The 27521-nt window shown below is 40.6% G+C and overlaps 1 protein-coding gene and 1 pseudogene across 1 annotated transcript in view; both read left to right on the top strand.

Moving 5' to 3' along the window:
- OCRL (OCRL, inositol polyphosphate-5-phosphatase) overlaps window positions 1–27314 on the top strand; it is a 52314-nt gene extending 25000 nt beyond the window's left edge. Inside the window, 12 exon segments of the mRNA XM_023758093.1 lie at window positions 368–479; window positions 2907–3016; window positions 4472–4607; window positions 8117–8227; window positions 9058–9223; window positions 9490–9725; window positions 18705–18728; window positions 22351–22467; window positions 24848–24932; window positions 25810–25937; window positions 26690–26801; window positions 26983–27314. Coding sequence (XP_023613861.1) covers window positions 368–479; window positions 2907–3016; window positions 4472–4607; window positions 8117–8227; window positions 9058–9223; window positions 9490–9725; window positions 18705–18728; window positions 22351–22467; window positions 24848–24932; window positions 25810–25937; window positions 26690–26801; window positions 26983–27110 — 1465 coding nt within the window. The 3' untranslated portion in view covers window positions 27111–27314.
- Window positions 19147–19840, top strand: LOC102431095 (annotated as a pseudogene).
- Window positions 27315–27521: the final 207 nt, after the last annotated feature.

The following is a 27521-nucleotide window of genomic DNA, read 5'->3' as shown; positions in this document are numbered from 1 at the left end:
CTTATCAACAATCTGCCCATTTTTCTTCTCTGATTGATTTTTATGCTAATTATGGCTACTTCTGTGTATGTATTTCTCTTTTTTAAATGTTTATTAAACTGATTGGGGTGACATTGGTCAGCATGAACATATAGGTTTCAGGTGTGAGTTTCGGTGTTACACGATCTGTATATTGCACCATGTGCCTACCACCCAAAGTCAAATCTTCTGTCACCTTCTATTAGGACCCTCCCCCCCCTTCCCTCTGGCAGTCACCACACTGTGTTCATGAATTTTATATCCCACATATGAGTGAAATCATATAGTTCTTAGTTTTTTCTGACTGACTAATTTCACTTAGCATGTTCATATATTTCTTGATCCTCAGTGTGGTCATCTGGTTGGGAGATTTGAACTATAGACTTTGCATGCCTGATGCCAACGAAGTGAAGAGTCTTATTAGCAGGAATGATCTTCCGAGACTCCTGAAATTTGACCAGGTAAGTAAATTTTCATTTTATAGGTACTTTCTTAGATAGCAGATAAAATTATTATGAGACAGACGTGTGGGAGGTGTGTCTTACTCTAGGAATAGATGGAAGGGTCTCATTGTCTTAGGAAACAGTGTGATTAGTGATGCAGTGAATGCACACAAGGTTTGTGGTGCTTTTATGAAGCACTTAGATGGCAGGAGGTGAGATAGTGATAAAGAGTAAATATAAGGTTATTCATTAACTTTTTATCAAGAAAAGATTTGTGTCAATGAGTTGGAGGATGGGTGGGATGAATTTGAGAACACTTCCTGGAGGAAGTGGGCCTTCAGCCATGTTGATGTGGTTTGGCAGATGGAATAGGGAAAGCTGCTCTGATTGTTTGGCAGGCTCAGCAATAGTTTAGAGGTAAAAGGGAAGTCCTGTAAGGGAATCGGGAAGCACAGAAGAGAAGTTTGGGACAAATAACACAGACTGTGGTTTAATGTGAACTGATTGAGGGGTTGGGGCTAGCTGAGTTATAGATGGTAAAATCTGTGGGGAAAGTATTGTTTTGGTAACATTTATATAAAACTTGATATTCTGGAACCTAGTTTTTTGTAAATTTGCCTCGGACCCTAGCACAGGACTTGAATTTTTGTTTCAGCTTATGAGTACTGGATGCTAAAAGTGAATGCTTATTTGAATGTCTTTAAATCCTTCCATGAGCCTTTTGATCTGACATACTAAAATTTCAGGTGTTTTGCAGTAGAATGGTTTTTATAGTGAGCCTTTCTTGGCTGTCTTCCTTCACATTGAGGTTGGTTGGCTAATTTCTTTGCATGGCTTTTTTTCTGCCTCCAAAGGGGTTATAGTTGGATTAAATTCTTCGTCTTATGTACTTCTGGTAAAATATTTGAGTGAGGATAACTTTCAAAACAATCTGTAGCTCTTCACTGAATTTGACTTTTGGAATTATCCAACATTTGTGTGGTATTTTTTGAAATCCTCACCTGACGATATTTTTTTCATTGATTTTTAGAGAGAGTGGGAGGAAGGGGAAGAGACAGAGAGAAAAACATCATTGTGAGAGAGGCATATAGATTGCCTCCCTCATGTGCCCCAATTAGGGCCAGGATCGAGCCTGTAACCAAGGTATGTGCCCTTGACCAGAATAGAACCTGGTGACTCTTCAGTTTGTGGGCTGACGCTCTAACCACTGAGCAACTGGCTAGAGCTGTGTGCTTTTTTTTTTTTTTTAGAGAGAGAGAGGGAGAGGGAGAGAGAGATATAGCAACAACAATGATGGGAGAGAATAATTGATCGGCTGCCTCCTGCACACCCCACACTGGGGATCAAGCCTGAAACCTGGGCATGTGCCCTGACCAGGAATCGAACCGTGGCTTCCTGGTTCATAGGTCGATGTTCAACCACTGAGCCATACCAGCTGGGCATGTGTGCTTTTTTTAAAAGTAAAATTGTGCTAGATGGTTCTTGTCCAACTTCAGGGAATTTAGGAATATTCAGATTTAATTTTTCCATTTTACCTAACCATTATTACCAATAAATAATCAGCAGTGTGCTCATAATGAGCATCCTATCTGTTGATGAGTTTGGGTGCTATGGGAATTACATGATTCAATTCATAAGGTACAGAAATTTTATTTATATACTTTGACAGTTGCAAAGGCTGTGGAACTAACTACTTAGAAATGGCCAATCTACCAGATTATCACTTATTAAGACTAGAGGCCCGGTGCACAAAAGTCGTGCACAGGTGCGGTCCCTAGGCCTGGCTAGCGATTGAAGCATGAGTGTCTGGCATGGAAGGGCAGGTCCCAGCTGACCTCTGGGCCCTGGGCAGCACCTGGGCCCTCAGAGCCCCGCGTGACCCCTCCACCTGAGTCATGGCGCCCGAGTCCCCACAGAGATGCGGTGAGCATGGCTGGATGCCGTGGGCTGGGGCGCAGTGTGGGCCTCTGGGCCGTTTAGCAGCGCAGCACAGAAGCACGGCGGGCAGCGCTCTCTCTCCTGGCCGGCCTCGCAGACCGGCTCCTGCACAAACCCACAGGGAGCCTGACTGGCCCCTGCGGTCCTGGCAGCTGCAGCTCAGCTCATTTGGAAGACGCCGTGGCACCTAAGTGTGGGGCTTCCCTGGCACACAAGCCCTGGCATCCCAGGGGAGGGTAGCAGGGGAAGTGAGAGTGAGCTCAGCGGACACCCCGAATTCTCACCACACCTCCGTCCCTGTCACCCCCGCCCCCAGGTAGCCAGCAAGAGGTCACAGCGCGTAACTGCCGATGCCTGCCATGTTTCGTACCCCCTCCTCCCCCCGGGTGGTCACTGCACATCATAGGGAGCAGTCGAACTCCTGATCGAGGGGACAATTTGCATATTAGGCTTTTATTACATAGGACGGTGTGACCCTGCTTATGTGATGCTTCTTTCTATTTGTAGCTAAATATTCAGCGCACACAGAAAAAGGCTTTTCCTGAATTCACTGAAGGGGAAATCAGGTTTATCCCCACTTATAAGTATGACTCCAAAACAGACCGATGGGATTCCAGGTAAAGTAGCAAAAGCCTCCTCAAGGAATAGGTTAAGGCCTGATCTTATTTCTGCCCCTCCATGGTGGTGAAGGGGTAGGAAATTTTTAGGTCATGCCACAGAAGCTGATATAAAACACCTATTGGTTCAGTGCTATTATAGAAGAGTTTTTAATTCACGTGAACTCAAAGATGAGCATATTTCTAAAAAGTATAACTTCTATATCAGGGCTGTTGCAGTCTTATGGGCTATCTGCAGTACCTTATTTTTTTCACCCTGGCAGACTTGCTTAGATTTTGACCTTCCTGATCTCACCCTTTTTCTTACCTTTTGCCCTTTTCCAAACGGTTTCTTAACTATTTGACTCAAGACACCAGAAAATGAAAACAAAGAGCCATGGAAGTTCTTCCAGCACAGTGGTTCTCAATCCTGAGTACACTTTAGAATCTCTCGGGGGACTTTAAAAAATACTGATGTCTGGGCCCAACATCTGCAGCTGCCAGAGAAAGCTGAGACCCGCTGTCTGGGGGCTCTTTGTTTCCTAATTACCCCTAGTAAAGTGCCATTGTCAGTACATTTCTGGTAACTATTGGTCTTCTACCTATTATCTATTTCTTTGTTTCCTAGCTGGCTGAGCCCCTGGACATATTCAGCTTCTTTAGACTCAGGGAGCACTAGGGTGGGGAGGGAGGAGTCTGTGCTCCACAGAAGCTGGCCAGAAAGTGAAAGGTGACACTGGCAGAAGATCTGTACTCTTGGCCTTATTTCTTCCACTCACCTGACTTGAAATTCAACTGAAGAGCTACTGATAAGAACTTATTTGTGTCACCTTCTGGATCAGGTGTACAAGGTGTTGCTTATTTTAATAGAATGATGAATGGAATTTTTCCCCATCTTTGGTATTCTATGGGCTCTTAAGTATTCAGACTGGCATGCTTAGATGTTAGTTCATTTCTATTAGAAGCTAGACTTGTTCATAAAAATCCAGGTTTAAAGGAGAAATCTAATTACTCATCTCCAGGGAGTAAGCCCAGTCTAGGAATATAGTATTGGATTTTTAGATTTTTATTAGTTGTCTATTTATTGTGAAGTATCATTATAGTTTATAGAGCCAAGGAAGAGGACATTTTCTGTATATAATCCTGACCTGAGGATATTTTAAGAAGGTACTATTATACTTTCCCCCAGGACAGTGTTAATCATCTTTAGGAGCACTGTTTATTCATTCATTAGATAAGTGTTTATTGAACACCTATTTTGCAACAGATACTGTACTAGGGACTGGGAATTCAGTGGCAACAAGCGGACACAGTCCCTTCACCAGAGCTTGCAATATGGTAGAGACGATAATAGTAGGGGTTGTTAATGAAGGAGAAGTATATAACAAGAGCGCCTAACCCAGGTTTGAACCAGTGTGGTAGGTATTACATTCTTGTGTGGTATGTTCTCATTATAATTCCTTTCTTTATTTGCAGTGGGAAATGTCGGGTTCCAGCCTGGTGTGACCGAATTCTTTGGAGAGGAACAAATGTTAATCAGCTTCATTACCGGAGTCACATGGAACTAAAAACCAGTGACCACAAGCCTGTTAGCGCCCTCTTCCTTATTGGGGTAAAGGCTTGTTTGTTTATTCATTTGTTTGTGTGTTAAGTATCTGTATTCTTAGAGCATTTTTTAGACTCAGAACAGATCAGTATTCAGTGAGCCATAAATGTTTCCATAACCGAACAGTCATTTGCAGCATTGAGAAGTTAGTACCCTTGACCCTCCTAAATGCTGTCTCTATGGCTCTTACACTGCAGGCCTTTTAGTGACACAAATGTTTCTCATGCTGCATAATGGCGAGGGAGTAACCTTAGCCTCCTAAAGTCCTTATACATAAAAAAGAGAGGCTAGGTTTTAAAGGATGAGTGGCTTTTCTTCAGAAATAGTAAGACGTTGAAGCATCAAGAGAGAGGTTCCAGGTGGATGGGGTGCTGATAGCAGGAGCAAAAGCACAGACTGGTCAGAAGACAACCAAATTTGTATAAATATACTGGACTTTAAGAAGCATATTCTACAATGAAGTCTTCCCATCCAGGAACACAGGTTTCACATTTCTCTTTAACTCCATTGTACGCTGGGCTAGGTTAATAGCCAATTATTTAACTTTTTGTCTCTGTTGTGAGTAAAGCTTTTGTTTTCATATTGTATATTCTAGCTGTGTGTTATTAGTATGCAGGTTATATCTTGGGATCGTGTTGATTTATTACAGCTAGTACATTTATATGATTTCTTGTAGATTTTCCAGACCTGCAGTCATGTAATCTGTAAGAATCTGTATAGTGCAGTGCATGATAGAATGGATTTTATAGCTAGAACTGCTTAGATTCAATTCCCAGCCCAACCACTTTCTGTGTAACCATGGAAAATTTGTGTAACAGCTCTATGCCTCAGTTTTATCCTCTACAAAATGGGGTTAAAATAGTACCTACTTATGAGGATTAATGAGGTAAGACATGCCAAACAGCATGGGAGGATAATTACTTTCCTCTGAGTATATGTTGATTTGGGGGGTTTCTGAGATAGGTTATCACTAACATGTCTTATCCTACTCCTGTATTAAAGGGGAATGAATTTGAGGCATTTCTTTTATGTACAAAATTAGTTTTTTGATCTTAAAACAGATTCTAAATTTTATTGAGGCAATCATGACTTCACTTTTGTGCATTTTGAAATTTTAAAATAATAATAAATGTTCCTCAAATAGTAGCTAGTGTGTGCCAGGGACTGTGTAAGGCAATTTACACACATCTCATTTACGCTTTCCAATAATACTTTGAGTTAAATATTTCTCATTTAACAGATGAGCAAATGGAGAACCAATGCATTTAAATAACTTCTTTAAGAGCATTCAGCTAGAAGGATTGCTGAAATTCAAATCTATTAACTCTGTTTAACTCCCAAGCCTACTAGTATAGATGTTCTTTCCACTACCCCACAATGTTTCTATAGGTCTAAAGAACTTACTGACTAGATATGCCTTCAGATACTACTTTTAGCCCACCTAATTTCTAGTTTGTACTTTTGGGCTACCCTGTTTTATTATTTGAGTTCTCTTAATCCATTTTTTAAAGGATGTCTTTCCTGAAACACTATCTTTATGATCTAATCAGTTATGCTTGGCTTTTTTGTTTGTATTTCTTTTTAGAACCTTGGACTATTTGTAATACTCCATACATTTTACTCCATAGCTCCCAGCAGGATATTTAAAAATTTTCATGCTTCCTGTATATTTTTGTGTATCTTTAATTAAGGTCTATCTTTCTAGTTTTTACTACTTTTTAAATTACACAGGGATTCAAAAGTTCTTTCTCTTTAAAATTAAAAATATTTAAGCAAAATTTACAGATAAGGCCGAAGATCTTCAATTCCTTTCTATCCCTTTTCCCCCCTTTGACCAAACCCCCACTCCCCAGCTAAGCCAACTACCCTTATGAATTTATATCTTTCTAGACCAGCACTGTTCAATAGGTTTTTCTGTGATGATGGAAATGTTCTAGATCAGTGATGGCGAACCTTTTGAGCTCAGCGTGTCAGCATTTTGAAAAACCCTAACTTAACTCTGGTGCCATGTCACATATAGAAATTTTTTGATCTTTGCAACCATAGTAAAACAAAGATTTATATTTTTGATATTTATTTTATATATTTAAATGCCATTTAACAAAGAAAAATCAACCAAAAAATGAGTTTGCGTGTCACCTCTGACACACGTGTCATAGGTTCACCATCACTGTTCTAGATCTATCCTGTCCAGTACGGTAGCTACCAGCTGCAGGCAGCTGTTGATCACTTGAAGTATGGCTAGTGTGACTTTGGGAACTGAATTTTTAATTCTCCACTTTGAAATAGCTTAAAGGTCCCTATGCGACTATTATATTGGACAATACAGTTCTAGACTTTTACGTATGCTTTTCTGTTTATCCACAGATGTTTGCTCAGCTTTGATGTTTTTATTTTCCACATTTGCTTTACAACCTCTAACTGCCTTCATACTGAATTTGTCAAGTTTGTATTCTAAAAAGAAACTTGGATCTCAATAAGTTAAAATACTGTGTTAATTATGTTCATTTTTGGCACTGATTTGTATGAAGTCTTAATAGTGAAAAAAAACAGCTATGTCAGGAAGCTGAAAGTGCTGTGTCAGACAGGATTTTTGATCTTTTGGTCAGGATGACTCGTTTGTCTGTTATCGTGCTTTTAGTCTAATCTAGGACATTTTGGGTCAGCTGTTTTCTAAAATGCCCATAGGCTCCATTTACTAGCATACCTTTATCATTATGAACAATCTGAGTGTTGATATCATGATTCTTGGCATTGTGCATTGCAGCTAATAGAGTTAAACGCTTTAATCATGTTTTCTGCTATTTCACCACTTTATGATCAGTTAGAAACAATAATAGGTATGTTTTGAAACTGTCATTTTGTACAGTTCAGGAAATCGCTTACAAAATCATCACATTTTCTCCACCACCAAATAACCATGGAAAAAGAAACTATTCTTTTTAAATATGTTATTATTATTGCCAAGCTTCTTAACACAGAGGTTTCACTTTTCCAGGAAGTTAATCGATTAACGTTACTTTCATCTTAAAGTGTATGATTCTGTAATGTTTAGTTTCATTTATGTTTGCTTTAGTGACTTTACAAAATGTTTTCATTGACTTTAAAGAGAGTAGAAGGGAGAGAGAGAGAAACATTGATTGGTTGCCTCCTGCATGCACCCCGGACTGGGATCACACCCACAACCTAGGTATGTGCCCTGATCGGGAATCCAACCAGTGACCTTTCAGTGCATGGGACGACGCTCAGACCAACTGAGCCACACTGGTCAGGGCTGCTTTAGTGATCTTTTAAAAATTGTTAGATTCTTAGAGATAGTTGAGAGCTCATAAGACTAAAATAAGGGTCTCAGGCAAAAGTTTTGTATGGAGTGGGATACTAGAGAGTGTTGAGGATGTTGTTTGAACCACGGTTTATCTTAAATGATTGCTGTAATGACCTGTTGTAATTGTTAGGTAGTCTCAAAAGATGAACTAGGAGCATGTAAGACTGAAAAGAGGTTTGTTTTCTTTCAGGTGAAGGTTGTTGATGAACGGAGGTATCGGAAAGTGTTTGAAGATAGTGTACGCATTATGGACAGAATGGAAAATGATTTCCTCCCTTCCTTAGAAATCAGCAGGAGGGAGGTGAGCAAAAATACATGGCAGCTTCTTCTGCTGCCCATGGTGGTTAGCACAGGGAAAACCATGTGACTTAGAGAAGGCAACAGAGCAAAAATGTTGAAGACAGTATCTGCTGTCAGACTGCCTACATTCCAATCCCAGCACTGCCATTTAGTAGATTTATGACCATGGCTGGTATCTTACCTTTTTAGAACTACAGTTTCCTTTTCTGGATAAAGGGGTAGTTGTGAGGATTACACAAGTTAATAAATGTGAAGCTCTTAAAACAGTGCCTGGTACAAAATAAGCCCTCAGGTTTTAGCTACTCTTATTTAATATTTTAGAGTTGCTGACTAAATCATATCTCAGGAACCCTGACCCAAGGTTAGGTTATCCTGTTAGGATCCCAGGAACAATCAGAGTAGCCTAGAGAAGTAGCAAGAACTGCCTAACTCAGCGGTTCTCAACCTGTGGGTCGCAACCCCTTTGGCGGTCGAACGACCCTTTCACAGGGGTCGCCTAAGACCATCCTGTATATCAGATATTTACATTATGATTCATAACAGTAGCAACATTACAGTTATGAAGTAGCAATGAAAATAATTTTATGGTTGGGTCACAACATGAGGAACTGTATTTAAAGGGCCAGAAGGTTGAGAACCACTGGCCTAACTCCTCTGCTGGTGTGAGCATATGAGAGGGGATAATGTACATCTGGCTCAGTTGGTTAGTGTATACGACAGTTGCACACCTGGTTAATAATTACCTCATTCTTTATTCATATTTTCTATGGAATAATCCAACTGACTTACTTCCCCTACTAGTGATGCATGTTTGTGTCTGTCCTTCCTCAGTTTGTGTTTACCAATGTGAAGTTTCGGCAACTACAAAAGGAGAAGTTCCGTATCACCAACAATGGACAGGTTCCCTGTCATTTTTCTTTCATCCGAAAGCTTAATGACAGCCAATACTGCAAGCCATGGCTTCGGGCTGAACCTAATCAGGGCTACTTGGAGCCAAGTGAGTTTTTCCTTTACCATTGTCTCTGCTTGTGATGTACCATCTCCTCATGACTCCCATATCCCCTCCCTTTGTTTAACTTCTTATTCTCTAACCACATGTCTCTTACCTTCACCGTCAATGTATTGGGATACCTCTTTTTTGTGTCCACTCTCTGCTTTGTCACTTGATGATTTTTTAGAGGATATTCCTTCTGTTAGTTCTCATCCCCATTTTGTTTTCCCATTGGAAGTTTCTTTTACCATGTGTCATCTCTTACATTTCAGATGAGACAGTAGACATTTCCCTTGATGTGTATGTGAGCAAAGACTCTGTGACCATCCTGAACTCAGGGGAAGATAAAATTGAAGATATTCTTGTCCTTCACCTGAATGGAGGCAAAGATTACTTTTTGACCATCAGTGGAAATTACCTCCCCAGTTGTTTTGGTACATCCTTAGAGGCTTTGTGCCGAATGAAAAGACCAATTCGAGAAGTTCCTGTTACCAAACTCATAGACTTGGTAAGAAACATCCTAAGACATGAATCTCCTTTAGATATACTTTTCACAATACTTAAGTGATGTCCTCATTGTCTCTTTGCTTTCTCTTTTGTCGGGGGGGGGGGTGGGTGGGACTGTGGGGGGCTGTCATGTGATAAATAAGAGTGAGACTGTCACTCTAGCACTACTTTCATTAGATTAAGCCTAAAGGAAAGAGGAAAGGATAATCTGTAATTGGCTCTTGTCAGGAATATAATAGGTAATATTAAAAGCACTGAATTAGATTAAAGGTTCCCTTCTCAAAGATATAATGCTTGTTTGTTACCCTCTTCATACTTCCAAGTCACTTTTGTATAAATTGGCATGTATATGAGGTACAGTAGGTGGGAGAAGCAGTATTATGCTCATTAAACATATGAGAAAACTGAGGCACAGAGACAGTAACTTTTCCAAGTGGAATAAGTTAAGACAAATCTATCACCCAGATTTTCTGACTCCCAGTCCACTGCTCGTCACTATATCTTATCTAATCTAAGTCAAACTTGGCTGCTTATTGCAGCCTAGGCCTGTATGTGAACCTCAGAATGCCTGCCTCAGAAGCCCTGGGGTCGTTACGCAAGTGCAGGTACCTCCCCCCACCTCTGGCAACAGAACCAGATTCTCAGGGTGTGAGGCCCAGGAATCTGCACATATCAGCATTCCAGAAGATTATAATGTTCACAGAAGTTTGATACATGTTTAATGTGACTCTCTTAAGAAAAGAAAGGAGGAGACTTTCCCCTTCCCTGTCACTAAGTTGTAATATTAGTGTCCTTATGAAGGAAATGCTTATATTATCTTTAGGAACATACATTGATTTAGTAGCAAGTTCATCCTATTAAGTTTTCTTCTAAATGAATGTATTGTTAGATTTGTGTGCAGACCTCTTTAGGCTATAAAAGTATATCCTTGATCTTTTGCCAAAGAAAAGTAGGTGACGTGACAGCCCTGCATTATCACTACCATTAGAATTCACTTGATCTTTTTGCCTGGCCAGAACATGATTGTATCATCTAGCTAGAGGGGTGGGCCAGCAGGCAGGCTGCTGGCTTGTCTGCCTGTGATCTGTTCTGTTGCCATAGGATTGTTTTAGCTATGACTCAGATGGCAGATTAAAGCCCTTGAGTCCAGTCCCAGCATTCTTTCTTGGAATTGTACGTGTTTCCCTAGAGCCCTAATGACTGAGGGTATTACCCCCATGCAAGAGAAAACCATTTTTTTCAGAAATTCATATCCTGACATTCTGTTATTTTTCAGACTTGTTTTTTCTTCTACCAACATAGTTCTGTCTTTCAAATTTAACATTTAACCTTTTAGAATATATTCTAAATGAAGTTGTTTTTCTTTTTCTCATACCCTCTTATCTCCATTCCAAACACTATTTCCAGCTTTCTTTGTTTCAACTTTTTATTTTGAAAATGGCAAATGTAAAAATTGAAAGATCAGTACATCCCCGGCCAGGTGGCTCAGAAAGTTGGAGCTTCATCCCCTACACCAAAGGTTGTGGGTTTGACTCCCCATCAGGGCACATACTTAAGTTGTGGGTTCGATCCCTGGTCAGGGCATGTATGTGAGGCAACCAATAGACATTTCTCTTTCACATCAATGTTTCTTTCTCTCTGCCTCCTTCCTCTGTCTCTGAAATCAATAAAAACATATCCTCAGCTGAGGATTAAAAAAAAAAATGAACACTCACATGCTTTACATACATACAGGAGTGGGGTGGGCAAAAGTAGATTTACAGATGTAATACAAATAAATCATACAATAATTGTTAAATACTAATACAAGAATAAACTCTATGTTGTGTACTCACAACTGTAAACTTACTTTTGCCCACCTCAGTATAGAGAGGGTTTTTTTTTTGGGGGGGGGGCGGTGGGTTTGGCTTTTCCATTTGAAATTGAGTGGTGATATGTCACTTTCACCAGTGAATATTTCAGCCTGTGTCTCTTAAGGAATAGGACAACTTGTCTATAAGCACAGTAGTACCATTATTATGCCTAAGGAAACTAGGCAGTCCATATCTAGATTTCTCCAGTTGTTCCAAGAGGTTTTTTTTTGTAGCTTTCTTAAAGCCAAAATCCAATCTGGATTCATACAGTACATTTGGTGAGATCTTCAGTCTCTTTTAGAGCAGATCAGTTCTCCCTTTTTTCTTTAATGGAATTGAATTTTTAATTTTTAAGAGTCCAGAACAGCTGTCCACCATTTCCAAAATTTGATTATTTCCTCTTGATAATTTTTTAAACTTATCCTTTTTTTAAAAAAAAAATATGTTTTTATTGATTTCAGAGAGAGGAAGGGAGAGGAGGAGATAGAAACATCAATGATGAGAGAGAATTATTGATCGGCTGTCTCCTGCATGCCCCACACTGGGGATTAAGCCTGCAACCTGAGCATGTTCCTTGACTGGGAATCAAACCAGTGACCTCTTAGTTCATGGGTTGATGCTCAATCACTGAACCACACCAGCTGGGCTAAACTTATCCCTTTAAACTCCCTCTTCCCACCTATTTCCTGTAAACTGGAATCTAGCTTTACTTTTCGTCAGAGTTGGCAAAAGCATTACAATACCCACAGTAATTGTCCCATATTAAAGTGACTGGAAGGAGCTCAGCAAGCATACAATTTAAAATTTTTATTTAAAATATCAGGTAATTTAACCATGTTTGACCATGAATAGGAAGTAGCCAAAATCTGTAGTGGAGTTAATGGCTCTGTAGGAAATCCTTTCCTTTTTGTGCACAAATAATTCAAGGTTTAAAAAAGTAGAACCCTGATCAATTTTTCATTACAAAATTGCTGAGTTCTTATTAAATTGTATGTGTGTGGTCGTCATTTATTCTTTTAAATCTTTTATTTTGTAGAACTTAGGGTTTTGATTCTTTTCACATCCTGTTGCATTTTTGCATTATTAAATTCCTATATTTCATTGATGGGAAAATTATCCATATTAGTGTGGGCAGTAAACAAGAAATCTAACATTATCTGTACCCCAATCGTAATACCTTTCCCACTCTTGATTTTGCCCTTCTGAAATGCTTTGTTCCAAGTCCCAAGATGATATTTCATATCCCATGAGATGATACTATTAATAATGGTACCTGTTGTCATCTTTGTATTATTTACTCTAAATTTTGAGTGAAACCAGACATGAGTTCAGTGCCTGTGTTGACTCTCCATGTACCATTTCAGAAAGATTCTTGTGCCAAACCCTCTTGGCATGAGTACTTTCATTCTTCATTCCCATCTCAATGATAGTGACTTTGCCCCTCTCGAATAGTTGGGATTAGCCCAAGTGGCAAGGAGAACCTGTTTGTAATTATTTTTATACTTTTTCAGAATTAAGATAAGACTTTTATGGTTTATTAAGATTAGCATATAATCATCAGTATTTACTTATTACACATTGGATACAAAATACTATGGAGTTTATGTGGGTTCTGTAATTTTGTGGTAATGAAAGTTTTCTTGTATGTAGAATATGGCTAAATTCTAAATCAAGGTTAATAGGGAGTTCGGTTAGAGACAATGTAAACATTAACCACCTTTACTGGCTAATGTCCAGTGTGTTTGGGAAGTCAATATTTTGGAATGTCATTTAGAATGAGAGTTATGGAGCTTGTAATTTGTGTTAATAATAGATCCCTTTCCTGTGCTGTTTATTCAAGCCCTTATATGCTATAAAAGCTTATTGATTAACCAGCTAATCTTTGTAAAAATCAATCTCAAAATCAGCCTATTTTGGCTTTAATGAATATTTCGTGCATGTAGCATTAACATAACTAGAAGTTAGTTCAGCACCTAAGAATAAAGTGGACTAGAAAAGTGTTTTGGGGTGTGTCATGGAAGAGTTTTGAGTCAAGTCCAAGTGTACTAATATATTAGGTAAGCAGTCTCTTCCAGGCATAAGGACATAGTGCATTAAGGTTAAAAGATGAAAGTGAAAAGTTGTAAGATTTCATTGGGAAGAGTGGATATTAAAGATAAGAGTGTGGAGCTGGTTAGGTAGGGTGGGGGCAGGGGATAGAGAGTCTCAAAGTCAACAGATGAGTTTATAGGAGAGCCAGAGAGCATCTAGAGCCAGCAGGAGGCTTTGATAAGTGGTGTGAGCTTGCAAATGGACACATTAGGAGGAACATTCCAGTGTTGCTTGTAGACTAGACTACAAGTTTGTAATTTGTGTTAACAATAGAAATCTTGTAATTTTTCACTTGTACCTTTAACCTTAATTCACTATGTCCCTTATGTAGAAGAGACCAGATTTGAATGCACCAGATCTGGTTTAAGGTTTGACTTGTAAATACAGAGATGAAACTAGTTGAGTGATGGGTAGACAAACTGTACTTGCTTGGGGTTATGTCTATTAGGAAAATAATATCAAAAATTTAAAATAACAAGAATAACAACTTGGCGGTTAATTCATCTTCAGTGATTTCTCTCCTAGGTGTTTCCTTTGTATTACTGATCTAACCACCCATTTCTTATCCTGTGAGGTGTATGGTTTGTGTTTCTTCTCTTTAATTTCACATGAAGCAATCCTTTTTAGAACTTCAGTATCATTCAGTTTCCTGCTTTTAATTTCTAAATTTGAATCTGCCTCTAAATGACTCTTTTAAATTATTTTAGCTGCATTTACTACTGGGAAAATTCCTCTCAGAGTGAATGCTGGGGTAAAGAATGATTTGCTATACATTTGTAGTGTGCCAATGTTGCCCCACTGAGGAAATCCTGAACGAGGTTCCCTTTTTTAATGTGGTCAATGGTGTAGCCTTTTGCAGAGAGTGGGCAGGTCAGTTGAACTAAGTAATTAGCAGTAACCATAGGACTACCTTGCGAGTATGCTGTTTGTTAGTGGGGGCTAAGTGGTGCTTCTATTTTCAGACTTGAGCCTAGTGTTGAAATAACTGTAATTTATATCCACTTTATGCCCGTAGCCAGGGAAGTAAACTCACAATGTAAATCTACTGCCTTTTGATTGTTCTTTCAGAGATTGCTCTTGTGTATACATTCTCTTTTTATTTATTTTTATATATATATATATATGTTTGGCTCAGTGGATCAGCCTGCGGACTCAAGGGTCCCAGGTTCGATCAGCCTGCGGACTCAAGGGTCCCAGGTTCGATTCGTCAAGGGCATGTACCTTGGTTGCGGGCACATCCCCAGTAGGGAGTGTTCAGGAGGCAGCTGATCGATGTTTCTCTTTCATCGATGTTTCTAACTCTCTATCCCAGTCCCTTCCTCTCTATAAAAAATCAATAATATATATATATATATATATATGTATATATACATATATATATATGTATATGTATATGTATATGTATATGTATATGTATATGTATATGTATATATGTATAATTTTCCAATTTGTAGGTAAGGCATTTACTCTCTCCTTCTTGACACACCTTGATAGCTTTTTGACATACCCTTTGCCTCTATATCCTTATCCTTTCATTTCTTCCTCTTCAGCACTGTCAGCTTGGTCTTTCTGTAATACAACTTTGGGACCTGTCATCTCCTTGCTTAAAGGTAGTCAGTGGCTCCCCCGTGCCTGCTAAATGCAATCCAAATAGCTTTACCTGTTGCTCAAGGTCCCCCCAAAGTCTGACTTCAACACACCTTTTCAGATTTATTTCCCACTATTTTTGTCAACATCTTCCCACGCTCTCCACAAACCTGCTGACTAAATTTTCCCTAATCTCACCTCATTATTTACCTTCTCTACACCATTGTTGACTTCTACCCCTTACACTTATAATGTCCTCACTCCATTGCTACCCTTTAAAACTCTGTGAATCTTTTAAGGACTAGTTAGGTCCCATCTCTGTTGTGAAATGTCCCCCAACAGTCCCAGGTGAAAGCTGTTTCTCCTTCCTTTGAATGCTGTTTTATTTGTTTGTTGGTTTTAACCATTTACTGAGAACTCATATTTGTAAATTATAACAATATAAGGCCATAAATTCTGGGACTTCTCACCCCAACTCAGTTGCAAAACCAAGAGAGGGATTGTGTCTTTCTTCTCTATGGCCTCATTTCTCCTCCTCCCCACCCTCCAGAGGCATTAGCACAGTGCCTGGTACTGCTAGTGGTTGCTGCTCAAAGAAAACTGCTTTGAGGGCCTGGTTTGACAGGTTAGTATATAAAAACTCTGCCTAGTTTTACTCATCATATCATGTGGCATGTATTCGTGGGAGAGAAAATTGAGTGTGTCAGACAGGCTAATTCTCTATTTATTACTAAGTAATCTACACTTGTTTTCATTTTTATTGAATTTACTGAGGTGACACTGGTTAACAAAATTATATAGGTTTAGGTGCATAATTTCATCTGTACACTGTATTGTGTGTTCACCACCACAAGTCAAGTCTCCATCCGTCACCATTTATCCCCCTCCCTTTACTCTCCTCCACCTCCTTCCACCGCCCCTCCCCCTGGTAATCATCACACTATTGTCCAAGTCTGTGAATTTTTTTCTCTGTTTTTGTTTTTTTGCTCAATCCCTCCATACCTCCATCCCGCACCCCCCCACACACACATAGCTGTCAGCCTGTTTTCTGTGAGTCTGTCTCTATTTTGCTTGTAAGTCGTCTACATTTTTAAAAAGGCTGTGCTCCAAAATTATGTTAAATTAGATGTTTGGCACTCAGAATTAACTTTGACATTAAAAAGTATTATAATTATCTATAATAATAAAAGCATAATATGCTAATTAGACCAGAAGGCCAAAGGACCTTCTGGACGAAGCTGGGACTGTGTTGGCCGAGGTAGCCCCAGTGGCTGCGAGGGCTGAGCCCCACACAAATTTTGTGCATCGGGCCTCTAGTAATACTATAAATACTTTATACTTTATGAAGCACTGTTACTCTGATTATTTTTATTTCGTTTTATATGTGGTATTTAAAAGCCCAGGTAAACCCACAAAAGAATGTTTAATTCATAATATATCTATTAATACTAACAACCTACTCGCCATATATCATAGTCCTTTGGGGGAAATGCACTCAACATTACCACTCGAAATGCCAGAGAACATACTCCACCGCTCACTCAGCCCCAGCACATCTCTGATAGCAACATGAGACGAGATTTCTCCTTTTACTATTAGACCTTAGATGTGTGATTTATGCTCAAGTTCTTTTTTTAAAATTTATTTTATTATTTATCTGTTTATTTTTCAACATCATTTTTTTTTAATCCTCAACCCAGGGTATTTTTCCATTGATTTTTAGAGAGAGGGAAAGACAGAGAGAAATATCTATCGATGTGAGAGAAACATCGATTGGTTGCCTCCTGCACTCGCCCTGGAGCCTGCAACCGAGGTACGTGCCCTTGACCAGAATCGAACCCAGGACCCTTCAGTCCATAGGCTGACGCTCTATCCACTGAGCCAAACCGGCTAGGGCTATACTCAAGTTCTTAGTGGTCTGTGGTGGGTTTGGAAGGATTCCTGTTGGGAGTTGCTGGGAAGGTAGAAGGAGCTTTGAGGGACCCAGGCCTTCTGCTGGCCTACCGTCCTACCGCCGCTGCGTTTAGGCTGCTTCTCCGTCCCTATGAGATAAATTTTGTTATCCCTGTTTTAGAGATGAAGAAACTAAGGATTTACAAAGTTTAGTAACTTGCTTAAGGTCTGTACAAAATTAATAAGAGAACAGAGATTTGTGCTCAGGACTAACACCAATGCCTGTACTCTTTCTGCTAACTATGCTGCCTTGTACCTAGGGTTTCCCACTGTCTTTAGCCTGCTATGGAGTGGAATACGTTCTCACCGCTTTTCCTTGCCTCACTGTCCAGGAAGCAGTCAGATTGTCCTTTTTGAGTTGTCTAAGGGAGCATAGTGGTAATGATTGTGGAGTCAGACCTGAGTTCTAATCTTCTCAGAGCCTCAGTTTCCTCATCTGTAAAGTGGGGATAATACTTACTTTGCACACATGTGCAGAATAAATGACATTGTGTATGAGCACTTTGCACAGTTCCCACTATATGGCAGAAGCTCCCTAAGTGGTGGATGTGTAGTTATTGTTGCTGTTATTGGATTGTAATAATAACACAAAAGACAGAGATGCTTAGAAAGCTTTTTAATTCAGCGCTTCTTCCCTCTCCCCTGCTTTTCTTTTTTCCTCTTATGCCCTATAGGATAAACACAACAGGGATAAAGATGGATGTTCTGGCCCGCAAAGATCTGAAATAGAATTAATTTACATTTCAGAGGGACCTCCATATTTGGGGACTCTAAAGTCCTTTGAGGAGGGGAGTGGCTATGAGGAGATGGAAAGGAGTGTGGCTAGCCAGAGTGAGAGGAATGGCAGTTGAGAGGAGAGAAACTTACCACCTCCTTCTGAATCAGGCTCACAACCAGATTTTTCCATTAAAGTGGCTTTAGGGCAGGGATGGGGAACCTTTTTTCTGCCAAGGGCCATTTAGATATTTATAACATTATTCACAGGCCATACAAAATTATCAGCTTAAAAATTAGGCTGCTATATTTGGTCAAACATTTAATTAACTCGCCCCTCGTGCCTTGGCAGGGACAGACCAAATGATTTTGAGGGGCTTATACAGCCCGCAGGCCGGACGTTCCCCACCCCTGCATTAGGGTGAAGCAAGAAGCTGCACAGTGCAGCAGCAGGGCCTGCCTCCAAGCAGCACAGGAAAAGGAAACATCAGGGCCATTCGACCAGGTCAGCTGGCAGCTGCCAAAGGACACAGAAGTCTAGGACTGCACATGAATGTTTCTTGAGTGATAGTCTCAGTAAACTGCACAAAAATTTAATATGCATAATAGAGAATTTTGCATATGAGAATTGTTTCATTTTCAACAATCATGATTTATTTGAAGAATTTAAAACTGTTTAAAGCTAGTTGAGTTCTCATAATACTGATCTGTTTCTAATTCTGTAAATTAATTCTAATAATTTTCTGTCTGTCAATGACTTTCTTTTCCTGCTCTGCTCTCAGGAAGAAGACAGCTTCCTAGAAAAGGTAATGCAACCTATGCTTTTCCCTGTGCTTGATTAACATTTAACTGTGGTCCTTGGAATTTGTCCCTAGGCTTTCCCATTTCAGAGACCTCTGACTGTGAAAATCCCCCAGAGCTGGCTTTTAGTGTGTCTGAAGTACAGGAAAGATACTAACTCTACCAGTCAAGTCATTGAGACCCAGGACATAAAAGCAATAGACTCAAGGTTCCAGACTTGTATTTTTGAAATGAGAAATAACTAAAGAGCTGTTTATGCATCTGAAAATTCATGAGATGGTGGAAGGTACCACTTAGCTGTCCTCCATTTCCAATGATAATAAAACCAAAAGTGGGTTGCTCTTGCACTAAGAGTGACTTGGGTCTTCCAGGTGGGACCCAAGTGCGGTGGTGGGGCAGGGGCTAGCAACTCCGGTGGCTACCATGGTGTACAGAGGTTTCACGGTACCTCTGATCGTGATGAGCATGTTCTGGAGCATCGTCGGTCTCCTGGTGCCCTGGTTCATCCCTAAGGGTCCCAACCGGGGAGTTAATCACCATGTGGTGACCTGTTCAATTTGCTGCTCTCTCTTTTGGCTGATTGCAATTCTGGCCCAACTCAACCCTCTCTTTGGACCACAGTTGAAAAATGAAGCCATCTGGTATCTCAAGTATCACTGGCCTTGAGGAAGAAGACCCCCTGCCCAGTGCTCAGCCATCAAGCCATCAATCGAGAATTCCTCTAGATGTGCAGTCACCTCCACACCTGGGCCACCTTCCTTTGCTCGCCTGCTCTGGCCATCAGCTGCCTTAAACACGCACACCACAGTTGACCATCTTACTCTCCAGTGCAGTATTTTCCTGTTAGCTTTTTTACACTTTGATGAATTATATGCCTCCTTAATCTAAACTGTGCTGACGCCATCAAATGTTTAGGCACTCCTCTGAGACAGAAGGTGCTCTTCTGGGAAACACAGCACTCTCCTTGGGACCTGTGGATCTGAAGATGGCTCCTGCCTGCTTGTGACATGGGAAGAAGCAGTGACGTGCTTAAAAGCTGTCATGAGACAGTAAGACTCCAGTGCGGCAGCCGGTAGCAGAACATGTTCAAGGGGAGATCTGTCCCAACAGAGTTACACCAAAGTATATTTTCAGGATGAATTTCTTACTTCTGCCATCTTTTGGAATAAATTATTTTTCAGCTTTCTATGGAAAAAAAGTTATTTGGGATTAGTGATAATAGTGATTAATTACTGAAAGAATACCCAGATCTGGTCAAGAAATAGAACATAAGAATAAAATCATAGAGCTGAATGAGTTCATAAGGGGTCATCTGGTCCCACTCTCTGCCTTTGGACAGGGTCAGGTGTTTTCTCCATTCTGTTGATGAGGCAACTAAGGCCCAGCACAATTGAAAAACTCACCGGAGTCATACTGTTCCTGACATCAAGGGTGTCAGGAGTGTGGGGCAAAGGAGACTAGAACCAGTTCTCCTGAAGGCTAGTGAAGCGCTCCTTTTGCGGCTTTCCGCCTCTTTGAACTTGAGAGTGCCTGGCTCCATACAGGGCTATCAAGTAGAGAAACAGGGGCTTGAAAAACATTCTTAAAGCACTTTCACACAGTCACTAATGTGACCTCCACATTTGGTGCAGTTAAGACCTTTTTGTGGTGGGGATGTACTGTTTTTGTACGTTAGTTATTAGCACTAGCGTTACAATGTGTGGGCTCATCACACACTGGATGTGTCTTGTTGAAAGAAGACAAATGTGCCTGGTTTCTCTTTGAAAGTTAAGAGCTCAGGATAATTTGTGGACTTTTAAAAAAGTATTATTTCTTGTGCATGAACTTTTTCTAGACTTCAGAGACCTCAAGTGTGACATTTCATATTATCATACATGAATTTGAAAATGGATAGTGGATGGTGTATATAACCTACTGACATTTTATTAACCTTTTTAAACCACTAAGGATTGTGACGGTTCTGCTCCCAACCTTTTCCTGTTAATAGCAGACCATGTTCTGTCTTTTCATCTTGGACAGTGCCTGTGTTGCCTTAATGCCTTAGTGCAGGAAAAAGTGCCTATTGGATGTCAGATTTTTTTTTATGAGTATATGAATCAGTGCTGAATAATTTATATATGATAAGTTTGATGGCATCTTCTACAGAATTTGTACTTGTGTTGCATTTGGTCCAAAAAGTGAGCAGAGTGCATTATGGACAGTGTTTTGGCTTAAGTACCATGTGGATGCCTGGATTCAATACTCACAACCAGAAAGAAGTTAGAGGATGAGCCGCTGTTAGAAGTTCTGGCAACTCTAGGGAACGTGAATATAAAGTAATAGAAGCCTGGGGAGAAAAGAAAGAAATGAAGCAAAATAAATGTGAAGAAAATAGATTTTAAATGGTAGCAGCTGTCATGCTCCCTTCTCTTTCTCATCTCCCCCAGAAAGACACGGGGGCTTTAAAAGGTCACCAGTGCTTATAGAAGAACAAAATGTTAAGAGCCCTTAGTAGCTCTGCTCTGGTGGACACAGTCTCTGGAAGTAGTAAAATGTTTCTTTCTTTCCCTTAAAGCTACATGGCTTGGGAGTTGTACATGGAATTTACAGAATTTCCTAAAGTTGAATATATATAATATATGACCGTAAGCTGGAGGAGGAGGATGGGGAAAAGATGCAAAAAAGTTGTTCACTGTTTTCTCCACTAGGATTTTTCTGAAGGCTGCCTTCAGATGCCTTTTAACCCATTTCAGACATCTTTTGATATAATTTATATTTGACTATATAAACATAAGAAAATTGAGTTTATTCACACACCATTTTCAAGTTCAGATTTAGTTATTGATCCAATTTATGTCACTTCTGTGTTTTTCCTCTTAGATTCTTTCAGGAGAATCTAACAGATAATAGGAAGATAGGTGAAAGGTGTCAAAGCCCTGAGAAATTTTTACTGAGCTATTAATATAAAACATAACTTCTGGACTCAGACCCTAGACTTTTCATTGTATTTCTGGCTCTTGGTATGCTGTATTCAGTTTACTATTTTTGGATCTTAAGGCTTATGACTTTTAGTGCCTTAAGATTAGACCTTTTGTCAAGCCTGAAATAATTCATGCACGTAGGTCTAATGTGGAGAATTGTATTGAATTCCTGACGACCAGTGAACCTCATTTAAATCAACAGTGAAAACTCTAATATTTGTGGTAAAACCTGAAAGAAGAATAAGTTAAAAGTCAACAAAAACCTAAGTAGATGCTGCTCTTTCAGAGTACTGTGTTGACAACTGTAATTTAATGGTCCACACGTCTCTGGTGGTGTGTGGACTCTACCATGACCGAATCGCTGGAGTGCTGGTTCTCAGTGTCACCCTTGAAAGGATTTATAGCACACAGTGCATCCAAGTGATAAACCTAATAAACCCAAATGGAATGCTTAATGGTTAAGTGAAGCATCTAGAAAAGGAGATCCTTTAACTGTGGGAATCAGTATCAAGTACCTTCTGACCAGGGGTATTCCCAGTGAGGGGAAAAAAAAACCCTACAAATATATTAACAGATGAAGATCAAGTTGTACCCATATAAGCAGGATTTGGAGAGTAAGTTACAGACAAAAGTTTTTATTGAGACCCTTTTGATTCTCATCTCTTAGGAGAAATCTCTTCTGCAGATGGTTCCCTTGGATGAAGGCACCAGTGAGAGACCCCTTCAGGTCCCCAAGGAGATCTGGCTTCTGGTAGATCACTTATTCAGATATGCCTGTCACCAGGTAAGTGAGAGTGGGCCTGCTCTACAACTTTGGAAGGTGTGTGAGTTCAGTGGGAAATGATCATACCTCACATCAGTCTAGAGCAATGGTTCTCAACCTTCCTAATGCCGCAATCTGCTGGGATCCAACCCCAGCAGGTCCAGGGGTCCCCAAAGGTGTGGACGGAGTCGGAGAAGAAGGAATGACATGGAGACAGCGTTCAGTTGATCAGCAGCCTAGCCAGGATCTCCAGCCAGGTTCTGTCGCTAGGTTCTCCAGCCAGGTTCTCCAGCCAGGTTCGGTCGTCAGGTTCTTTAGTCAGGTTCTTTAGCCAGGTTCTATCCAGGTTCTATCCAGGTTCTCCTGCCATGTTCTGTCTAGGTTCTCCAGCCAAGATCTGTAGCCAGGTTCTGTCCAGGATCTTTTGCCATGTTCTCTCGCTAGGTTCTGTCTCTAGGTTCTGTGTGTCTCTAGGTTCTGTCTCTAGGTTCTTCTGCCAGGTTCTCTTGCTAGGTTCTGTTGCTAGGTTCTGTGTCTAGGTTCTGTCTTCTGTTGTCTTGTTACATCTGTATTTATACCAGTTGATTTTAATCCTATCAATTTCTATTCCAAAGGTTAGGGCGTTTCTTATCTCCATTCCAGGGAGTAAAGATTATGTAGCTTAAGCGTGATTGTTCTCAGTTAAAGTGATTAACTACCCACCTGGCACTTGGTTAAGGGGTTTTATTGCCTCCCTAACTTCAGGGAAAAATCCCTACCTGGGGAAACAACCTTTCTCAGAGAGGTGACCTTGGTTAAAACACATAGCGCCAAGAAGGGGAGCAAACATATTAAGAACAGTATGCCATATACTTCAGGTCCCTTGAAACATATGCTGTGCAGATGTTTCTTCTCTGCAGCGACTGTGTCAAGCAGCAAGGATGGACCGGCTTCCGGCAGCAACCCTTTAATAAAGTTCCTCATGTTGTGGTGACCCCCAACCATAAAATTATTTTCGTTGCTACTTCATAACTGTAATTTTGCTAGTGTTATGAATCGTAATGTAAATATCTGATATGCTATATGTGTTTTCCGATGGTCGCGACCCACAGATTGAGAACCGCTGGTCTAGAGCTTTTAACTGTCCCAAGATACTTCCACATGGCAGCACTGTCAGATTGTCTGGGCACGTGGAAGTATCCCTGTTTTCAGATGTGAAAGCTAAAGCTTGCAGGTTAAGTGATTTACCTAAGACCAGAGCATAAGCGTAGTGGCAGAGCTGGGTCCCGAACTGAGTCCGCCTGTCTCCTGGTTGCACACGCTTTTCCCTGGACCACTGCATACCTGAGATCATGCCTGCTTTTGCTGTCGTGTAGGCATTGCAGATTTTAAAGTTTAAAGCAAACTTCAAGCCCATTTTTTAAATTTGGTCTTCATTTTTCTTATAAATCTTATCTAATATGCTAGTCACCCCCAACCTATTTCCCCCCAAAAGAGAAATCTCTTGGGACCAAATTGAGCGGCAAGGTTTGCGATGGACATGCTATTTACTCCTGTCCCAGCATTCTGTAATACGGGTCTCCCCCACTATCCGGAGCATTCCTATGAAACCTTTCATAAGCCAAAATGGTGTAAAGAGAAGTAATTACCATTAATTTATATGAAAATATTTTTGAATGTTCCCAGACCCAAAAAATGACCTACCAAAGCATACCAAACAACACATAAAACCTAAAATAACACTAACATACAGTAAAATCAGGAATGCATAAATAAATGGAGATGAAGCACAGATGCTCACAGACAGTTCAAAGCTATGGTGGCTTAATGCTGAGATGCTGATGCTGGGTGTGGTTTGTGGGGAAGGAGATTGTCCAGGCCACTCTCATTGCTTGGGTGTGGGATGCCTGTATAATAGCTTGCTACAAAACAAACACTGAATGCTATTTTTGTTTCTTACATTTTTTCAGAAAAGCAAAAAATTGTTTTTGGATTGCTTTCAGTTAGCGAAAACAAGTACTAACGTAGGTCTTTCGTAAAAGCAAAGTGGCATAACATGAGTTTTCAGAAATGAGGGTACCTGTATCAGTGTTTGAATGTGGTTCTACTGTTTAGACTCTGTCTTCTACTTGTCAACATGGTAGAACTGGGAACACCTGGTTTCCTGATCTAGCCATCTAGTCCTCTGCCATATCGGGTACAGGCTAAAACTTTTGAAGATAATTTTCTGGTTTGAAATAAGATTTTACACAAATTATAGAGATGACAAAGAGAGCAGGCACCGTTGTCACACCTCCATTCCTAATCATGATTATGCACACCATCCTTCCCTTTACTTCCTGCTGCTCTCCTGATCCCTGGGTAGTTTTCAGAACCTTAGGATTATCTTGCCTTGTTCCATCCCTTGTGACTTCTTTGGTAGGAGGACCTGTTCCAAACCCCTGGAATGCAGGAAGAGTTACAGCAGATCATAGACTGCCTGGATACCAGCCTTCCCGAGAAAATCCGTATCCTTTTTGACAAAGGCTTAGGAAGCTGGATGAGTACTTGGCCAAGCTCTTCTTCCCACCTACATTTGATGTTTGTGCTTCCATCTTTTCTTCATACGAGTCTTTTATTTTATTCTTTTATTGTTTAAAGTATTACAAATAGTAGTACATATGTCTCCTTTTCCCCCCATTGACCTCCAGTGTCTTTTATTATAAGGTAATCATTGACTATACAATTGTTTCTCAGTTTCTTTTATGAAATGTTGACCTTTTTTTGTATCAGACTCTTACTGAAAAGAATCAAGGGTAAGTTACAATGACTTTTTAAAAATATATTTTTATTGATTTCAGAGAGCAAGAGAGAGGAAGAGATAGAAACATCAATGATGAGAGAGAATCACAGATCAGCTGCCTCCTGTACGCCCCACACCAGGCATATGTCCTCACCAGGAATCGACCTGTGACCTCCTGGTTCATAGGTTAATACTCAACCACTGAGCCACGCCAGCTGGGCAATAATGGCTTTTAATAAGTACAGAAAATAGGACCCACAGCACTGGTACTGTTCTGCTTCAAGTAATTTATCACTTCTGCCACCAGATGTCCTGTCACTATGACAGGGAGGAGGATGGGACTAGTTTCCAGGACTGATCCAGTGTGGACTGTCCTTCTGCAGGCTATATTCCCCTGACTCTCAAGTTGGCCCAAACCTCCCAAGAGGTTTTGTCACAACTCAGCTGCAGTGTACATGGACCAATAAAATAATCAAACCCCAATTAGGATCAGTATGCCCTGAATAAGAGGAAGAGAGCAGTTGTTGAGGGAGCTTGAGGAGGGGAGCAAATCAGGTGTGTCCTTTTTCCTGGAGTTCCTTTCCCTTTACTTGTCTATCCAGCTGGCAGTAATCACTCTGTGGCTGAAGCTCTGCTCATTTTCCTGGAAGCCCTGCCAGAGCCCGTCATCTGTTATGAGCTGTATCAGCGTTGCCTTGACTCTGCTCAGGATCCCCGGGTTTGCAAACAGGTAAGTTTTATTGCTCTGAGGATGTGTTTGGGGCAGGCTCCCCCATAAAGAAACCATTGAGTTTATAAAGCCATATGCGCGGCCAGATACATGGTAGGACGGCTCTGGATCTGTTTTTCATGGCTTGACACCAGCATTGAGAGTTGGAACCCTTAAATTTTAGGTTGTGTTATTTCCTATTATATTTTGCACCCTCTTCCAGTTGGCCCATTGAGTAGGGTGGATACCTCTACTGTGGCATAAACTTGTGGAAGCTGATCACACATGGGATTCTGGCTGACACTTCTTGTGAGCCTTCTTTTTGTCTGCTTGGTGTAGCAATAGCTGAGAATACCTCTGAATCAGATTAGTGAGTGTTGGGAGGAGTTCCCATCCATGCTAAATGACATTGCTGAGAAAACTATTCAGCTTGACAGATGCCATGGGTACCTGACATTTTCCCATCATGAGGAAATGATAAAAGACCAGATTAACACTGACCTGCTTGTGATGTGAGGTGTGCATGTGAATGTGTGATGATGGCATGGCCTGGTCATTGAGTGGACAGGGGCCAAATAGTATGACCATTCTGACTTGGAAATTATTATTGGGCAGGTACTGTGTTGGTCATGAGTAAATCAAGGAGGGTTGTGACAGATGAATGGGGTCCTGTAAAGGTTGGATTACAAACTATTTTTATTGCAGCCATGGGCTCTTCTTACTCCCTTCTTCCAACTGTTCTCCTCACTACCTACCCCCTTTTTAAAAAACAGGTGATTTCCCAGCTTCCAAGATGCCATAGAAATGTTTTCCGTTACTTGATGGCATTCCTTCGAGAACTCTTAAAATTCTCTGAATACAACAATGTCAGTGCCAACATGATCGGTAAGACTACCTAATAAGAATGGCCACAGTGGGTGTTGGTCAGAATGTCCTTAATGTCCAGGCACAGGACAGTCACTTCCTTCCCACTGCCCCCATCCCCTGACCCCCACCCCGATCACTGAGGCTTTGCTTAGGTTGTGTCTGACAGGGTTTTTTCCCTTTTCTTTCTTGTGCCCTCTAGCTACTCTCTTCACAAGTCTTCTCCTAAGACCTCCACCTAACTTGTTGGCAAGACAGACTGCAAGTGACCGCCAGCGTGCTATCCAGTTCCTTTTGGGTTTCCTGCTGGGGGGCGATGAAGACCAGTAAGCCCTTTCTCTTAACTACACTCCAAGATTCTAGAGGTGGAAGATCTTGGACACCAAGTATTTCAGAGTGATTTGCAAAGTCATGTCACAGGAAGGGTCTATTGCAGAATTTTGAGGCATGAAAAAGGAAGTTTCCTAATCCCTCCCTTGCCATATCCTACACAGTAAAGTACTATTAGACTTATATTGCCAAGCCAAAGTTACCATATTTTGGTGTTTTTGTGTTCTCTCTTTATAAGACAAAGAGTTCTGTATTTACACACCTTTACCTGGGGATGTGTTTGTTGCCCCCTGCCCAGCTGTCATGATTGTCCTTAGCACCCTAGGCCTAGATTCTGTGATGTTCCTGTTCTAGGCCTACAAGCACTACTTGGTGTAGCTCAGACTTGTGTGTAGTCCTTCCTCTAAAGCA

Source organism: Myotis lucifugus, unplaced genomic scaffold (genome assembly GCF_000147115.1).
Source record: "Myotis lucifugus unplaced genomic scaffold, Myoluc2.0 scaffold_2, whole genome shotgun sequence".
Taxonomy (NCBI): domain Eukaryota; kingdom Metazoa; phylum Chordata; class Mammalia; order Chiroptera; family Vespertilionidae; genus Myotis; species Myotis lucifugus.
The sequence above is the reverse complement of the archived record's forward strand: the minus strand, read 5'-3'. Positions and strand labels throughout refer to the sequence as shown.